This window comes from Hemibagrus wyckioides, linkage group LG05, assembly GCF_019097595.1.
Source record: "Hemibagrus wyckioides isolate EC202008001 linkage group LG05, SWU_Hwy_1.0, whole genome shotgun sequence".
Classification (NCBI taxonomy): Eukaryota; Metazoa; Chordata; class Actinopteri; order Siluriformes; family Bagridae; genus Hemibagrus; species Hemibagrus wyckioides.
In genome coordinates this window covers 2,881,759-2,900,714 of record NC_080714.1, presented here as the reverse complement: position 1 = coordinate 2,900,714, position 18,956 = coordinate 2,881,759, and the positions used below count along the sequence as shown (strand labels likewise).

The 18,956-nt window shown below is 40.4% G+C and overlaps 1 protein-coding gene across 1 annotated transcript in view; it reads left to right on the top strand.

Annotated features, from left to right (window-relative positions):
• The window catches only part of olfml2a (olfactomedin-like 2A), a 28,900-nt gene extending 17,742 nt beyond the window's left edge, over positions 1-11,158 (top strand). The window contains exons 3-8 of the mRNA XM_058390185.1: positions 1,641-1,748; positions 1,985-2,161; positions 4,475-4,745; positions 6,621-6,917; positions 8,032-8,223; positions 9,050-11,158. Of these exons, the coding sequence (XP_058246168.1) occupies positions 1,641-1,748; positions 1,985-2,161; positions 4,475-4,745; positions 6,621-6,917; positions 8,032-8,223; positions 9,050-9,654 (1,650 nt within the window). The 3' untranslated portion in view covers positions 9,655-11,158. The remainder of the gene's footprint in view (positions 1-1,640; positions 1,749-1,984; positions 2,162-4,474; positions 4,746-6,620; positions 6,918-8,031; positions 8,224-9,049) is intronic.
• The last annotated feature ends 7,798 nt before the right edge of the window (positions 11,159-18,956 follow it).

Genomic DNA, 18,956 nt, shown 5'->3' with positions numbered 1-18,956 from the left:
CACACACTCCTATACACTCATACATACATACACTCCTATACACTCATACTCTCACACACTCCTATACACTCATACTCTCACACACTCCTATACACTCATACTCTCACACACTCCTATACACTCATACTCTCACACACTCCTATACACTCATACTCTCACACACTCCTATACACTCATACTCTCACACACTCCTATACACTCATACATACATACACTCATACACTCCTATACACTCATACTCTCACACACTCCTATACACTCATACATACATACACTCCTATACACTCATACTCTCACACACTCCTATACACTCATACACTCACACACTCCTATACACTCATACTCTCACACACTCCTATACACTCATACTCTCACACACTCCTATACACTCATACACTCACACACTCCTATACACTCATACTCTCACACACTCCTATACACTCATACATACATACACTCATACACTCCTATACACTCATACTCTCACACACTCCTATACACTCATACATACATACACTCATACACTCCTATACACTCATACTCTCACACACTCCTATACACTCATACATACATACACTCCTATACACTCATACTCTCACACACTCCTATACACTCATACACTCACACACTCCTATACACTCATACATACATACACTCCTATACACTCATACTCTCACACACTCCTATACACTCATACTCTCACACACTCCTATACACTCATACTCTCACACACTCCTATACACTCATACTCTCACACACTCCTATACACTCATACTCTCACACACTCCTATACACTCATACTCTCACACACTCCTATACACTCATACACTCCTATACACTCATACTCTCACACACTCCTATACACTCATACTCTCACACACTCCTATACACTCATACATACATACACTCATACACTTCTATACACTCATACACTCACACACTCCTATACACTCATACATACATACACTCATACACTTCTATACACTCATACATACATACACTCCTATACACTCATACACTCACACACTCCTATACACTCATACATACATACACTCCTATACACTCATACATACATACACTTCTATACACTCATACATACATACACTCCTATACACTCATACACTCACACACTCCTATACACTCATACATACATACACTCCTATACACTCATACACTCACACACTCCTATACACTCATACATACATACACTCCTATACACTCATACTCTCACACATTCTTACACACTCTTATACACTCACACACTCATATACACTCAAACACTCACACACACTCACACACACTTACACACTCACACACTCTTACACACTCCAATACTGTACCACTTCTTGTCCCTGCTCTGAATGGCGACCAGAAGCCAACGCATGCCGCTAATAAAGAGGAAACATGTGTCCGAGTTTTTGACAAAAGTTCACAGAGAGACGCATCAGGTTCGAGTTACAGAGGTTCTCGCCTCACGTTCCGTCCGCGGTGGCTTGCTGAGCTTCCCGATAATATCAGGATGTTTTTAGGAAGGATTTCAAAACAACTGCTGGATTTGTAGAAGGAAGTTTGATTATTGATAACAGCCTCTTCATTCAGACTCATCTTATACATGTGTGTGTGTGTGTGTGTGTGTGTAGCTGCATTCCATGGTGGATATGCTGGAGGGGACGTTGTACAGTATGGATCTGATGAAGGTTCACGCGTACATGAATAAAGTGGTGGCCCAGATGAACACACTGGAGGAGGTGAGGGACCAATGAGTGAATGAATGAATGAATGTGTGACTGAATGAATAAACGGATCTAATGATGAAAGGATAAAGTATATTATAATAATTATCCTTTATATTATAATTATAATAAATCAGATAAATAAAGGAGGTGTGGACAGACCAAGTGCCTGGGGGAGGACTTTAGCTGAAATTCTGGACAAAATAGAAATCAGATTCAAAGCTGATAAATTCAAACCTTTTCTCACGCAGACGATAAAAACCAACCTGAGTCGAGAGAACGACTTCGTCCGTGATAGCGTCATGAATCTGTCCGATCAGCTGAAGAAGTACGAGAACTACTCGGACATCATGGTCAGCATCAAGAAGGAGATCTCCAGCTTGGGAGTGCAGCTGATGAAGAAAGACGCAACAGACAACAAGGCACAGGTAACACTAACAAATACACACCAAATACAAACGTGAGCTTGCTTTAAAGTTTAGATAGGCGGATGGATGGATGGATGGATGGATGGATGGGCAGGTAGGTTGGTAGGTAGGTAGATAGGTGGATAGATGGATGGATGGATGGATGGATGGATGGATGGATGGATAGGGCTAGGTAGGATGGACGGATAGATAGATGGATAGGTGGATAGGTAGGAGGAATGGATGGATGGATGGATGGATGGATGGATGGATGGGCAGGTAGGTTGGTAGGTAGGTAGATAGGTGGATAGATGGATGGATGGATGGATGGATGGATAGGGCTAGGTAGGATGGACGGATAGATAGATGGATAGGTGGGTAGGTAGGAGGAATGGATGGATGGATGGATGGATGGGCAGGTAGGTTGGTAGGTAGGTAGATAGATGCATGGATGGATGGATGGATGGATGGATGGATAGGGCTAGGTAGGATGGACGGATAGATAGATAAATGGATAGGTGGGTAGGTAGGAGGAATGGATGGATGGATGGATGGATGGGTGGATGGATGGATATATGGGTGGATAGATACACTATATTGCCAAAAGTATTCGCTCACCTGCCTTGACTCGCATATGAACTTAAGTGACATCCCATTCCTAATCCATAGGGTTCAATATGACGTCGGTCCACCCTTTGCAGCTATAACAGCTTCAACTCTTCTGGGAAGGCTGTCCACAAGGTTTAGGAGTGTGTTTATGGGAATTTTTGACCATTCTTCCAGAAGCGCATTTGTGAGGTCACACACTGATGTTGGACGAGAAGGCCTGGCTCTCAGTCTCCACTCTAATTCATCCCAAAGGTGTTCGTTCGGGTTGAGGTCAGGACTCTGTGCAGGCCAGTCAAGTTCATCCACACCAGACTCTGTCATCCATGTCTTTATGGACCTTGCTTTGGTCACTGGTGCACAGTCATGTTGGAAGAGGAAGGGACCAGCTCCAAAGCACTCTGAAGCATTCAGAGTTCCTTTCACTGGAACTAAGGGGCCAAGCCCAGCTCCTGAAAAACAACCCCACACCATAATCCCCCCTCCACCAAACTTTTCACTTGGCACAATGCAGTCAGACAAGTACCGTTCTCCTGGCAACCACCAAACCCAGACTCGTCCATCAGATTGCCAGATGGAGAAGCGCGATTCATCACTCCAGAGAACGCGTCTCCACTACTCTAGAGTCCAGTGGCGGCGTGCTTTACACCACTGCATCCGACGCTTTGCATTGCACTTGGTGATGTATGGCTTGGATGCAGCTGCTCGGCCATGGAAACCCATTCCATGAAGCTCTCTGCGCACTGTTCTTGAGCTAATCTGAAGGCCACATGAAGTTTGGAGGTCTATAGCGATTGACTCTGCAGAAAGTTGGCGACCTCTTCGCACTATGCGCCTCAGCATCCGCTGACCCCGCTCCGTCAGTTTACGTGGCCTACCACTTCGTGGCTGAGTTGCTGTCGTTCCCAAACACTTCCACGTTCTTATAATACAGCTGACAGTTGACTGTGGAATATTTAGGAGCGAGGAAATTTCACGACTGGATTTGTTGCACAGGTGGCATCCTATCACAGTTCCACGCTGGAATTCACTGAGCTCCTGAGAGCGACCCATTCTTTCACAAATGTTTGTAAAAACAGTCTGCATGCCTAGGTGCTTGATTTTATACACCTGTGGCCATGGAAGTGATTGGAACACCTGATTCTGATTATTTGGATGGGTGAGCGAATACTTTTGGCAACATAGTGTAGATAGATAGATAGATAGATAGATAGATAGATAGATAGATAGATAGATAGACAGACAGACAAAACGGTTTAGTACAAGTGTGTATCTGGTCACGTGACCAAACCCATATTTAAAAGATACGCACGAATGTTACAGTTAAGGATGGTTATTAATGAGTAGTTCACTAGTTATTAATTAGTTACTGATATTAATACATTTATTATAACCACTGAACAAAACAAGGGAGTATTTTCTACATATTTGTGCAAAACTGAGTTTTAAAACTTAGGGTTAAAACGTTGAGCTTAAAAGCTATCTATATCTACTATCTTTAGCTAGCTATAGCTGACTACATGAGAGACTGTAGCAAATTGACTGAGGGTTCAAGTTTGCATGAAATTGTCCATATACATTTTTTACAGTATTTTTAACGTAAATGAACCTATAGATCATTCGTTGCTAGTTTTTTTTTAAATCCTGGCTCTCTCATTTCCGCTCCATTGATCTTTGAAACTAAAAGAGGGACTGCTCACCTGCTCATGTATTCATGTATAATTACAGGCCACCGACAGTAAGAAGGTCAAAGAGGCAGTAAAACCCTCTAACAAAAAGTCGTCGGTGGTGAAACCTCCTCCGAAACCGCCCAAAGAGAAGCCCATCAAACCCAAAAAGGAGCCTCCGCCGCCCAAGACGGCCAAACCTGCGAAACCAGAGCCAACCCCCAAGAGCAAAGCGGCGGGTCACCAGCCAGGGGTCATCAGGGGCATCACCTACTACAAAGCCACCAGGACGGACGAGTCAGGGGCGGAAAGCGTGGCCAAAGGGGACAGAGGTGTGTGTGTGTGTGTGTGTGTACAGTATGTGTGTGTGTGTGTGTGTTTGTCCACATGATTCAGTCAGTCTGTGATGAGTTCATGACTTTCGCAAGCTGTTTAAAGAACCATTGCCAAGTCTTTCATAGTTACAGAGCATTACCTAAACGAATCCCATCGCTCAGATTGTTTTCATTAAAAGGATGTTAGCTTTGGGGCTGTTACTGTTTTGGCTGAACAGCTTCATAACACCTCCTGGTGCCGTTTGCTACTCACTTATTATTCAGAACTGCCAGGAAGTCAAAGCCCCCCCTGCTGGGCCACGCCCTCTTCCCTTCCTTCAGGTTTAACAACGTGCTGCGATCCGCTATAGGCAACCTGGATCTGTAAATCACGCTCTATAAAGAGTCACGTGTAATCCCTCTGCTCTTGTATTTCCTCCTCGTAAGCGCCGTTAAAGGTAATTGCGAACAGCAGAACGGCTCCAAGGCAGAAGGTAGGATTCTTCAGTATCTGGATTTCATGCAGACGAGAAGGTCAATCATGGCTAGCAACAGTTAGGTGATAATGCTAATGAGAACCCGGAGGCTTTAGCTAACACCAGTTGTCTCTAAAATAATTCCAGGTCTAAGATCCGCCTCCGAGCTCCTGCAGAATTTACGGGAAGTTCCTCAGAACTGAACTGAGGATGGAATTTCATGTTCATCCAATCAGATTGGTTTGTCTTTGAAACTTTAAATCTCGTGCTTGTTTGATATTGGCTGCGAAATGTGGTGAGACTTCAATTGGATAAATTTAAACAGATAAATAAATCCTGTAATTGTGAGATATTTTTTTTAGCAATTGTGACATTTTATATCGTAAATTGTGGCTTATCTCCTAAATGCGAGTTGTGACATTTTTTGTTAATCAAATAATCACTATTACTTTTAAGCATTGAAACTTTAACTTATAATTGCGAATTATTTCTGAACAGTTGCAACGTCTTATCTTATAATTGTGAATTATTTTGAACAATTGTAACGTTTTATCTTGTAATTGCAAATTATTTTTAAACAATTGTGACGTTTTATCTCGTAATTGCGAATTATTTCTTTGATTGCATAATGAAATAAATCTTTTACATGTTTTACTTATTTAAACTAAATTTAATTTCAGATAAGGAATTGGGAAGGGATTTTGTTCTGCTTTTTTTCCGTAATTCTCACACACTACCTAAATCTCTTCTACATAACGCCCCGCCCACTTACCACAATGAGTACACAGGGCTTTTAGCCACGAGACCGAAACTTACCTCGATCGAACGCAAGCCGTTATTGTTGTTATAGACCAAAAACAATGATATTGAGTTCTCATACCGTGAATATTCTAAATTTCCGGAGGAACTTCAAACATCTCGTGATGTTTATGAAGCTTTAAGGCATGTTGTGGTCTCCAGTATGAGACGTTCCAGATCCCTGAAGGGGTTTCTTCATTTGTCCTGCGCTGTTGGAGTCATGTTGGAATTGGATTCTTTGACTGAATGCGCAATAACTTTTGCTGTATTTTTGTCTGGCTCTCCCCGAGCGCATGCTTAATGTCCCAGATGCAGAGCCCCCCTGCCCCCCACCCCCTCACCACCAACCCCCCTGGGGTGCAGGAAGAGAGGTTCGGATTAGGCTCTCTTCCCCTCCGACATTGTCTTCATGGAGATGTGTTTTGCATGGCGCGACTTGAGACGCACTCAGTTTGAAAAGGCAAACAGTGCAGGGATAGACTCGGTTACAGTGCAGGAAGTCACTACGAGGCGCAACATCTCATAAATAATAAATATCTCTTTTGAAGTGGAATCTCGGATACTTCGGGGTGAAGGACTGAACTCGCGGTTGTAATGCTTTTCTCTTTGTCTCCGACAGAAAACCCGGCCAAAACCCACACCGTCCACCAAATCCAGGACAAGGGAGGTTCCGAACTTGTCTTGGAGGCCATTGAGGTCACCACTCCTGCTTCGCCAAAAACGACAAGGACAACAACATCCACAACAACAACTAAAACAACAACAACAACGACGGTCGCTCCGACGACACAAACAACCACCAGCAATGAGGAGCTTTTCACTACGGCTTCCACCGAGTCGGAACCAGATATGGAGAAACCCACCATCACCGTCACGCCGTCTCTGAAGACCACGAAACCCGGCTCTAACAACACAGGTACATGTGGGTTTACTCTGGGTTCACTGGTTTCCTCCCACCTCCTAAAAACATACCAGTAGGTGAACTGGCTTCTTTAAAATTGCCACTCGATGTGTGAGTATTGCTGTACCATCCAGTGTGAATCATTTTCAGTATTTCGAGGATAAAATTCCCAACCCTGACCTGGATAAAACACTTTCTGACAACTAATTAACAACAAATGAACTGGCAAAATTAACATATTTCCAGTCTGGAACATACAGATCCATAACCTTTTGCTTTAAATTGATTGATTTCTTCATCGGTAGGGTGTCAGAGAAGTGCAAAACATAATAACAAATACAAAAACACAAGGAGAATTCAGACAAAGCGGAAAAGGTAGGTATAGTTTGCAAATGGAATTATTCTCTCTGATTGTACGAGACATCTGTCACTCAGGATCTACAGGAAGTCCAGCAGTAGAAAGTGGATTGGTGTGTGTATGAACACAGCTCTGCTCTTATAGCGCTCCTTACATCCTTTAATCTGGAATAGTTTGGTCTTCCCAACATTCCTGGTGTGTTTTTAGAGATCGCAAACTAATCTTTACTCCATGATACACTATCAGTATCTCCAACATCACACCATATGAACTTCCTTCCTCACAGTAGAGCTGAATCAACTCTGTTTTCTTATAAAGATAAATATATATGTTTGTTATTTTCTTTAAAAGATTTAAAGTTGCGCTATCCAGAAAATGGTTTAAAGTGAATGCAGAACTCCACACATGTACACAAGCTATACCTACCTTTTCCGCTTTGTCTGAATTCTCCTTGTGTTTTCAGATTTGTTATTTTCCTTTGCACTTCTCAGCCACCTTACAAATGTCTTTTGATTATTATTTTAATAATACATGACAGGAAACTGTTCGTATTTTTGGTTTTCTGTTTGTATTAATGTTACATACACTGTAATATCCAAAAGGGGCATAAAAGTAGTTATGAAAAAAACCTCTACCTTAATGTTCCCCTACTACGTGGTTACAGAGAGGCTAACCAATCACGAGCCTCTGTTAGTTCATTCTGAAAAGACCTACAGTAATTCTATGTTGTTAAATTCCTGTGCGTGTGTGTGTGTGTCTTTCTCTCTGCAGTGTATGTTAAACCTCTGGAGTGTGAGGGTACCATTGCCTCGGTGGAGATGCCAGAGAAGCACCACAGCTACGGGCGTAATGAAGGCGCCTGGATGAAGGACCCTGCTGCCAAGGACAACAGAATCTACGTCACCAACTACTACTACGGCAACAACCTGGTGGAGTTTCGCAACCTGGACAATTTTAAGCAAGGTGGGACAGCCTGAACAAAAAAAAAAGTTCTGGGTTTAGTTTTAAAGTAAATCCCAAACTGTGGACATTATCAAAAATGGAAGAAATAGGACAGAAGGAAGAAGGAGGCCTTCTAGCAAATGTCTACCAAAAGTCTACAAAAATTCTACCAAAACTCCTCCAAATGTCTAGCAAATGTCTACCAAAAGTCTACAAAAATTCTACCGAAACTCCTCCAAATGTCTAGCAAATGTCTACCAAAAGTCTACAAAAATTCTACCAAAACTCCTCCAAATGTCTAGCAAATGTCTACCAAAAGTCTACAAAAATTCTACCGAAACTCCTCCAAATGTCTAGCAAATGTCTACCAAAAGTCTACAAAAATTCTACCGAAACTCCTCCAAATGTCTAGCAAATGTCTACCAAAAGTGAGTGGATAAAGAGAGTATAAGTCAGAGAAGAAACAAGAGGCTAACAGGATGTTATTACAACCATGCTTCACAGTAGTGAGTGTTCTTAGGGTTAGCTTTTAACCACTCATTTCTATTCGTTTTAGCGTTTTGTTTCGTTTTTTCATTTCATTAAATTACCTTGATTAACGATCCCCACCTCTAACACCCCCCCCCACACACATATCATGGGCTATTTTGTGTTGATTCATGTTCAGGCTGTAGGGAATAAGCGTGGGGGTGCGAATACTTATGCATGGCACTATATATCAACACATTTGTACCAGAATGTTAGATTGAACCATATCATTCCAAGCTTCCAAGTTGTGAGCCATGTCCAAATTCACACTTCATTCCCTTTGGAGAATTTTTTATTAACTTCCTGTATCTGGTCCCAGGTCGCTGGAGTAACCTCTACAAGCTCCCATATAACTGGATAGGAACAGGTCATGTGGTCTACAATGGCGCCTTCTACTACAACCGAGCCTTCACCAAGAACATCATCAAGTACGACCTGCGGATGCGCTATGTGGCAGCGTGGACGCTCCTGCATGATGTGGTGTACGAGGACACGACACCGTGGAAGTGGCGTGGCCATTCGGACATCGACTTTGCCGTGGACGAGAGCGGACTCTGGGTGATCTACCCGGCACTGGACTACGACTACTCGCAGCAGGAAGTGATCGTCATAAGCAAGCTGGACCCGAGTGACCTGTCCACCAAGAAGGAGACCACGTGGAGGACGGGCCTGAAGCGCAACACGTACGGAAACTGCTTCATCGTGTGCGGCGTGCTGTACGCCATCGACGTGTACAACCACAGAGAGGGCGAGGTGGCGTATGCCTACGACACGCACACCAACACGGAGGCAGCACCGCGGCTCCCGTTCACCAACGAGTATGCCTTCGTCACCCAGGTGGACTACAATCCTAAAGAGAAGGTGCTTTATTGCTGGGACAACGGACACCAGCTCACTTATAACCTTCACTTCGTGGGTCAGTGAGGAGGTGGAAAACCGTTCGACCCTTTACTTCAGGAAACCTGACTTTTTTTCTAAGAGGGAAATCAATCTAAAGAATATTATAATAACTGTAAAAGGGAAACAAACTCTTCTTGAATTCCGATAAAATGGCGACTTTGTTTAAAATCGTGTCACAGCTTTAAAGTGTAACCTTTCCGGGAAAAATTTAAAGAATTCTGGGTTTTAAAGCATTAAAAAAATTCGGTGAAATGAATTTCAACTTTCAACTGTTTTCCAGCGGAGAAAAAAAATATTATTACACTCACCGCTAATGTAGTCGATCACTTCAAAAATGTTCTGGGTTTGGTTCTAAAATAAATAGATAAAATTTGTTATTAAAAATACAAACGAATGCGACTCTGTCAGTCAGAGAAGCAACCAAGAGGCTAAGAGTGTACACTTTAACACAATAATGCCACCACGCTTCACTCACTCCAAACCTAGTCCATCCATCCATTTTCTATACCTGCTTTATTCCTAATTAGGGTCATGGGGACCTGCACACATTGGGCGAAAGGCAGGGGTACAACACTGGACACGTCACCAGTCCATCACATGGCCACACATATAGACAGACTCCACTATGGGCAATTTAGAATTAACAATCAACCTTATGTTTTTGTGGGAAGAAACCGGAGTAAACCCACACAGGCAAACTCCACACAGAAAGGTCCCTGCCTGTTCAAACCTGGGATGCGAACCCAGGACCTTCTTGCTGTGAAGCAATAGTGGTAACCACTAAGCCACCGTGCTGCCCCGAACCATAGAATCATTTCTATCATTTCTCATCGGAAATTTTGGAGAAAAAATTTGAACTTTATATCATTTCAAATTTGAGAATTTCCGTGTACTATATACTACAGATAAACTCAATTCCCTGTCGGAATTCCGAGCTCGTGCTGGGAATTCTACGCAATTAGCGTTTTTTTTTTTAACACGACACGACACATTTCTAATACACTTTGACACACACTTTATATCAGGAATCGTACACTTTTTTCGCAAATCTACCTGAGTATGAAAGGTCACAGTCTTGCAGAGTTTTTTAAATAAAGAATGAAGATACTACAAAACATTATAAAGGTTAACATTAAAAAGAAAAAAAACGCTTTGTGAATAAACATAAACCTATAAAATCCTATATAAGATGTTTATGGTACTTGTAGTATTAATTCGGGTGTATCAGTGTATGTAAATGACTCATTTACGCTATTACGGCTATTAATTTTGTAAGATATAAATGACTTTTGCACTGTAAATATTTCCAGTAACCGTTAGCGACAGAGCTGTTTGTTAGATCAATAAGGGTGTGTGGTGTGTTTTATTTTTTTGTAACGTCTCTCAGTAAACATTAGTTAAACTCCTGGATGAGTTTCTGTTAGGTTTAATGTTTTGTATGACTCACGCATGGAGGGTGAAATGTTCCATGTTTTCTGCACTATAACTAAAATAAACTTCGACTCCATTACCACGGGTGCCTCTAGAATCTGGATGTAATTTTTATTTTTTTGGTAAAGAATAAAGCCAGTTTGTGATTGAGTGTAGATTAGGATCTGAATTTTATTACCGGTAGAGGCTTTTTGCTGGGTTTTATTAACATTCCCTTCTAATTGCGTACATCGGGGAGCGGTCTTTTTTCTTAAAGTAACTTCTAGAAACAAAATAAACATGTTGACCGAACGTGTCTTAATGTTCAGTATCGTATCTCTGGAAACAAAATGGCCATGTTGACAATATGGCTCTTAATGTTTCGTCTCATAACTCTGGAAACAAAATGATTCTGTTGACAAAACAGCTCTTAATATTTTGTCTTATTTTTTTCTGGAAACAAAATGACCATGTACACAAGATGACTCTTGTATCTGTACAAACAAAATGACTCTGTTGCCAAAACATGTCTTGATATTAATAGTCTTAGTCTTATTTTTATGGAAACAAAATGACCATGCTCATGAAATGTATCTTAATATTTAGTCTCGTATCTCTGGAATCAAAATGGCCATGTACACAAGATGACTCTTAATATTTAGTCTTATATCTCTAAAGAACAAAATGACTCTGTTGCCATAACATCTCTTAATATTAAATCTATGGAAATAACACTTGTATCTCTGGAAACAAACTTACCTTGTGGAAAAAACAGCTCTCTGGAAGCAAAATGACCACAGTCACAAAATGACTCTTAATATTTATTCTTGTAAGTTGGGAAACAAAATTTACTTTGTTGACAAAATGGCTCTCGTATCTCTGGAAACAAAATGACACTTGCCGAAAAGCTTTTTAATATTGAGTCTCATTTTCCTGAAAGGCAAATATATCTGGAATATCAAATATATATCAAATATTTCTATATCTGGAAACAAAATGACTCAGTTGCAAAAACATGTCTTGATATTAATAGTCTTAGTCTTATTTTTCTGGACAGGGCTTTTAATATTGAGTCTTGTATCTTTACAAAATGACCTTGTTGACGAAACACCTTTTAATATTAAGTCTCGTTTTTCTAGAAACAAAATGACCATGTTCATGAAATAGATCATAATATTTAGTCTCGTAACTTTGGAAACAAAATGATTCTGTTTAGAGAACAGCTCTTAATATTTAGTCTAATTTTTCTGGAAACAAAATAACTCTTAATATTTAGTCTTGTATCATTAGAAACAAAAAGACTGTAAAAAAAAATGGCTGTTAATATTTAGTCTCATTTTTCAGGAAACAAAATGACTTTGTTCATGAAATGGATCTTATTATTCAGTCTTCTGTCTCTGGAAACAAAATGACAATGTTGAAAAAAAACCCAGCTCTTGATATTTAGTCTCTTTTTTTCTGTTAGGAAAATGACCATGTTCACAAAATGACTATTTATTCTCATATCTCTGGAAACAAAATGACAATGGCTAATATTTAGTCTTATATCTCTGGAAACAATATGACTCTGTTGCTGAAATATGGTTCTTAATATTTAGTCCTGTATCTCTGGAAACAACAGTTACTTTGTTGACAAAACATCTCTCGTATCTATAGAAACAAAATGACCATGTTGACTAAACGTCTCTTAATATTTAGTCTTGTATCTCTGGAAACGAAATGACTCGGTTACCGAAATGTCTCTTAATATTAAGTCTCATTTTTCTGGAAACAAAATGACCATGTTGAAGGAAAAATGTCTCTTAAATATGAGGCTCATTTGTCTATAAACAAAATGACCATGTTCACTAAATGACTCTTAATATTTATTCATATCTCAGGAAACAAAATGACTCTACTGACAAAACAGCTCTTTGTATCTGGTATCATATTGAGACCTGAATCGCAGCGATCCCTTAAAAAGCGGAGCTCGATTTCACCCTGCTAGAGGGAAACTTTTTTCCCCATCTCCTCCTTTCCTTCCACCCCCTCATTCAAACTTTTATAGCATGATATTCTAAAGGTTTTCCCCCCATGTCCATTCTCACGTCCAGGAAAATGCAGATCTAATGATCGTGGTCTGTTGGCGGTCAGAAGTCCTCTCTATTCGATTCTTTCCAAACAGGGAGGAAGACACACCCTCGAAACGTTTCCAGCATTTTCCTGTGGGAGAAGTGGGCGTGTCCGGGGTTTGATTGACAGCTGGGATGTTCTGTGTGGATTGGGAGACGACGCAGGGTTTTGGTTTGTGTCCAGTAAAAAAACCTTACGGCTCCTCGGCATCCCGGGAACAGGCTTCCGTCCAGAGCCAACGTCAATAAAGAATCTGAATAATCCCATCACGGCATTATATTTTCTCACATAAAACAGGATGACCTCAGAACAGAGATGATGCTGAGACTCATGTGTCCAAACCCAAACATCAACAATATGATGGAACAATCAAAGAATAAAAAAAAAAACTTTTTTTGTCCAAGACCTCCCAACGTTCCGCTTGGCAATTCCACCTTCCTCCGGATCATTAGAAACATTTGGAAATCAGCAGTATCTTGCAAGAGCTGCTCAGGAGAAGCTAAGCTGACAGGATAATGGAGAAGCTCCTGATCTGTAACGTCTCATTCCACCCACTTCATTTGGTCCGGTTGCAGATTTGGGGATTTCCAGAGATCCCAGCAGAACATCTTTGACCTTCGCCGTGTTCTTTTTCTGGATCTCTTCATCTCTTCATCTTCATGTCAGAGATAATTGTCGTTGTCTCCTGAAGCGATATCTGGCAATCCGCGGCTCGCGGAACAGAACGCTCAGTCAAGTTACTGAGAAAATTACAGAGAGCGAAGCTGGGTGTGTAGCGCTGTGAGGAATTACGCTGACATAATCCTGATAAGAAAAGGGTGAGAAATAAAATAAACACAATTTCCACCTTACTGAGGGAATAACACACGGTTTATTAGTTAAAGAATGCTTTTTATCTGTTTATTGCTACGTTTAACGTTGCCCAAGAAATAAGTTTCTGGAAACAAAAACCTACGTGAACCACTTCGTCTTAAAAACGTGTCGGAAAAACGTACAGCCTTAATTCTGACGCTGGAGACTCCTTCCATAAACATTAATCAAACATCTCCTTGCTTTAAGGAAGCTCCACAGTGTCACGTTTTTCCATAATCAGAATCGGGTCTGAGGCTGATGCTAGGAAGCTAGCTGAAAAAGAGAGACGTAACTGTGGCTGTGTCCCAAATCGCACACTTCTCAGTGCACTTCAAGTACCAGGATGATGCACTGATTCAAACCTGAAATAAAACAAGTCTGGAATTCATGCACTTGCAGCTGATTGGCTTATGTAGATGCAGAGGGGTGGGGCTACCAGGCGCTGAAAGGGTGAGAAAATGTTTTCGGGATGGCCGACGACACTCTGGTGGACGACATGTCTCACAAACATCTGTGACTGTTATTAGTCCACTATTCCGATAAGGCACAAACTAGCTAAAGCGTTTGTGTTCCATTTGAAATGCTACGACTCTGCGCTAATGTTCATTCAAGTTCATAGTGAGTAGTGTGTGTGTAGTGTGTAATACATCAATTGGGACACACCCATTGTTTATTAACCTTCTGTTAGCGGCATCACTTATGAGTGGGAAAAATTTTGGTAAAAAAAATTGCTGGACAAATTCCAGCAGTGTAGAGTTGGCAATTACGGAATTGGAAATAGAAATAGACTTAAAATAAAGGAGAATTTCAGGTTTATATTTCAGCTGATAATGGATTACCGCTGATAAATTCCCTTTGCTGATTCATTTCAGGTAACGATTAGAAAGCTGCTATTCTAATGTTTAGCACGAACATGTTAGCTGATGTTAGATAATAGCCAGTCACTGATTTTGTTTTCTTTTCGGTCGGAATAGCCGGTTTTGACACAAATCTGAGGTAATGCTAAGCATCTCTCTTGCTAGCAGTGTTAGAGTTAGCGCTTCTCCTTGAGGAGAAAACTCCGGAGAGTGAAATATCGTGTAAATGACCACGTGATTTTAGGTTGTTTTGATAACGATGCTATCTGCTAGCGCCTGTGAAATTGAGCGGGCATCGAATTATTACCTTCTCGTGTTGAGCCTGAGTGCATGTGAAAGCAACCGGAAGAATGAGCGCCGCTAATCGGAACAACGACAGCCTTTGTAACACACACACACACACACACACACTATTGAAGGGGAACACAATGGCGTCTTTGCGATTTGATGGACTGAGTCAGATGTCCCTGGAATTCTTGCTGAAGTCCCACTGAAGAAACGATTCATTCCTCAGGGTTTTCCCTGTCGGTTGGATAACAAACGACTCCCCCGCTGGCGTGTCAAGCATCTGGTCTTCTCACTGTGAACATCTCATCGAAGATCACACGTGGGCTCGCGCAAAGCTTCTGCTTTCTATCAAATCAAAACAGCAGAGGAAAAAAATGGACATGAAACTTAGCTTAAACTTAAAAGCTTACGAGGCGAGCGCTTTTACTCTAGCGTTTGTTCCCTGTTGAAATCAGCGGCTAAGAGATCCTGAGGTAATTCATCTTAATGAAAATAAAAGCTACGTTCCAGAAAAACCGCACGATGAGATTTTCCACAAGCGAGGCTTTTTAATTTCATTGTTAGTGCTCCGCTAACACATCTACAAACACTGGGAGTCAGAGCGTGTGGCTAGACACCAAGTCCGATCTTCTTGAGAACAAATCGCTAACAATCGCTTCTTCTATTGTTTTATATTTTAAGTTAAAATTGTACACACAACAACAACAAAAACAAAAACAAGATGGGGGACAAAATTTAGAGTGTTTATTCTATAAAAAAAATTTGTGAAAGATGAACGCCTAAAATACAAATGGTTAGTTTAGCATCTTTTTAGCTTTAGCGTTAAGACTGAAAAATACTAAAATAAAACAAGACAGTAGACAAGATGTGATGTCGCTACTTTACATAATAAAAGTCAGTGTTTAAATGAAGTAAAAGAAGAATTTAGTGTTATTTTGGGGTTTTTTTAACCCTGAAAATTTTATCTAATAGAAAACAAAATGGTGGACAAGATGTCTTTTATTCTGGAAAATAAAAGTCACTTTTTAGAAGAAGTATTTTTTTAGTGGCTGATTTAGCATTTTATCAGGTAAACGTTTACACTGAAACCTGTGTTAAAAGAACAAAACAAGATGGTGGACAAGACGTGGTGTGTTAGCTCCTTTCAGTGGTTTGCCTGAGTGAATGCTAACAGAAAACAAGATGGTGAAGATGTGTCGATCAAAATGTTCTTAAAAAAATGATTTCTGTTAGCGCTCGCATGTTATGTTAGCTTCACTTATCAGTCAAGCTTGCTAGCTAATTCTACGGCTACTGTCTGTCCAAATCCGCCCTTTTACAGCTAGTTTTCTTTTGATTTCTCATTCTTTGATACGATGCCTAGAATTTTAATTACTTAAAATGATCATAATATTATCTTTATAGCTAACACGACACTGTGCTAACATTAGCCGACTAACAGGTCATCTCAGCTAGCGTCTCTGCCAGTAGCTTGTGGATATTAAATCGCTAGTGGAAAATATCATAAACTTGTGAACGTTATACAATAAAAGTTTATTTTTAGATTCTTCTGTCATTGTGATCGAAGAAACCTTTTGGTTAACTGCTAAAATGTCTGATTAAAATTAGCAAGCTAGCGAATATTAAGGAAACTATGGAGGAAAAAAAATGTTAACGTTAGCTCCCAGCGTTGATTCCCGATCCGGTCTGAGCTGGTTTAGAGCTTTAAAGTTTTATCGCAGCTCCACACGCCCTCTGGTTTTTGTGTATTTTGTTCTCGGAGAGTTTTTGGCACTGGAGTCCGTCTTTCCTACGCTGGCCTTCCTGAGAACGAGGCTGTAACAGAAAGAACACCATCCCAGCAACCTGGCTATATTTAGAGTGACCTCCATCAGGACCGAGATCCTTACAGGGAAAACAATCCTCAACATTACGACAAAATGACATTTTAAAATAAAAGTCCCCTGGGTTGGAGATCTCGGAGAGGCTGTTTGAAGTTGAAATGAATGTGTAATTATTACGACGGGATCCGATTGTGTCACAAAAGCCGTTTAATGAGAGCGATGAGACGTCCAGAGGCTGGAGACTCCACTGGGATGTGTTTATGTTCTGAAACATGAGGAGAGAGAACGTCAGAAATGCCCTGCAGAGTCTCTCAGGGGAAAGGAAACAGCCTCCTGGTGCAGATTAATGGGGGGCAGTTGAGATTTCAGTTGAGATTTCATTTCATGTTTTCATTTTTTAAGTCTGTCACTACCCTGCTTCAGAGGAAAATACATTATAAAGCCACAATTAGTACAGTATTTTGGAAGTTAGAGTTACAGTAATTTTTTTTTTGCACTATTAGAACCACAATAAGATTTTTCTTTGACTGATTAAAGCCACAATAAGTAATTTTTGTGGGGATATTAAAGCCACAGTTAGCTTTTTTTAATATTATTGTTATTTTGTGGGTGCTATTAAAGCTGACTAAGCTCACACTGTGGGCTATTAAAGCCACAATAAGTATATTTTATGGGGATATTAAAGCCACAATTACTTCTTTTTCTTTCTTTTTTTTTCTATTAATGCCACAATGTTATTTTTTGAGGTATTAAAGCCATGGTAAGCCATTTCTTGGGTGCTATATAAGCAATAATTTTTTTATTAAAGATATTAAAGCCACGATGAGTATATTTTGGGGGCCACGCTTAGCTTTTTTACTATTAATGTTACATTGTTATTTTTTGGGCTATTAAAGCGACAATAAGTAATTTTTGTGGGGATATTAAAGCCACAGATAGCTTTTTTTTTTACTATCAAGGTCACAATGTTATTTTGGGGGGTATTAAAGCCACAGTTAGGTTTTTTTTTTCTTTATATATTGATATCAAAGCCACGATTAGCAAAATTGGGGGGAGGGATTAAAGTCATAATAAGTTTGTTTTGTTTTTTTACTATTGGGACTATTAAAGTTGAAATAAAGGGGAAAAAGTTTGAGAAAATCATTATCTTAATTTTTTGAGCTAAAGGAATTTAAATAATATTTTGGACAAAAAATTAAAGCTGCAGTCCGTTACTTTTTTGGCTATTTTTGACATAGCCCAATAAAGAAGGAAGAGAAAAATAAACAAAAAAGTGAAAAGTAAAAGCGGAACATCTTTATTTTTTCCTTTTAAAAATCTTCAATACATCAACACAGTGACATGAAGACAAACCTTCAGAGAGAGACTCAGAGAGAGACGTGTGTAGCGCCGGGACGAACCGGCAATAACACCAAAACACACCAGAGGTAATGGTGCAGAAAGACTCTGTGTGTGTGTGTGTGTGTGTGTGTGATGTTAATACACTTGGGGAAGAGGTGCGGAGAGAGATATCCGAGAAACGTGGGGATGCAGAAAGGGTGTGGACACGAAGCCAAGAGAAATCCACACAGCATGCATGTGGTGCAGAAAGAAAACACACACACACACACACAGACACACACAGACACACACGTCAAGGTCAAGGCACATGATGCTCCACTTGAACTCTTTAACCACATACACTCCGGAGATTAAAAGTGTTGATATTTTTTTCTTTAGCAGAAGTTCTGAGAGTTATTCTGACTGTAAAATCACAAGTGTTTATTAATGCAGTGGTTCCAGCAGGTTATCGTTTCTATGGTAACGGCTCAGGTTGTTTATTTAAGGTTTATGGAAGGAGTCTCCAGTGTCAGCACTTTGTAACAGAGAGAGAGAGAGAGAGAAAGAGAGAGAGAGAGAGAGAGAGAGAGAGAAAGAGGGTCAGAGAGAGAGAGAGAGAGAGAGAGAGAGAGAGAGAGAGAGAGAGAGAGAGAGAGATTGTTTT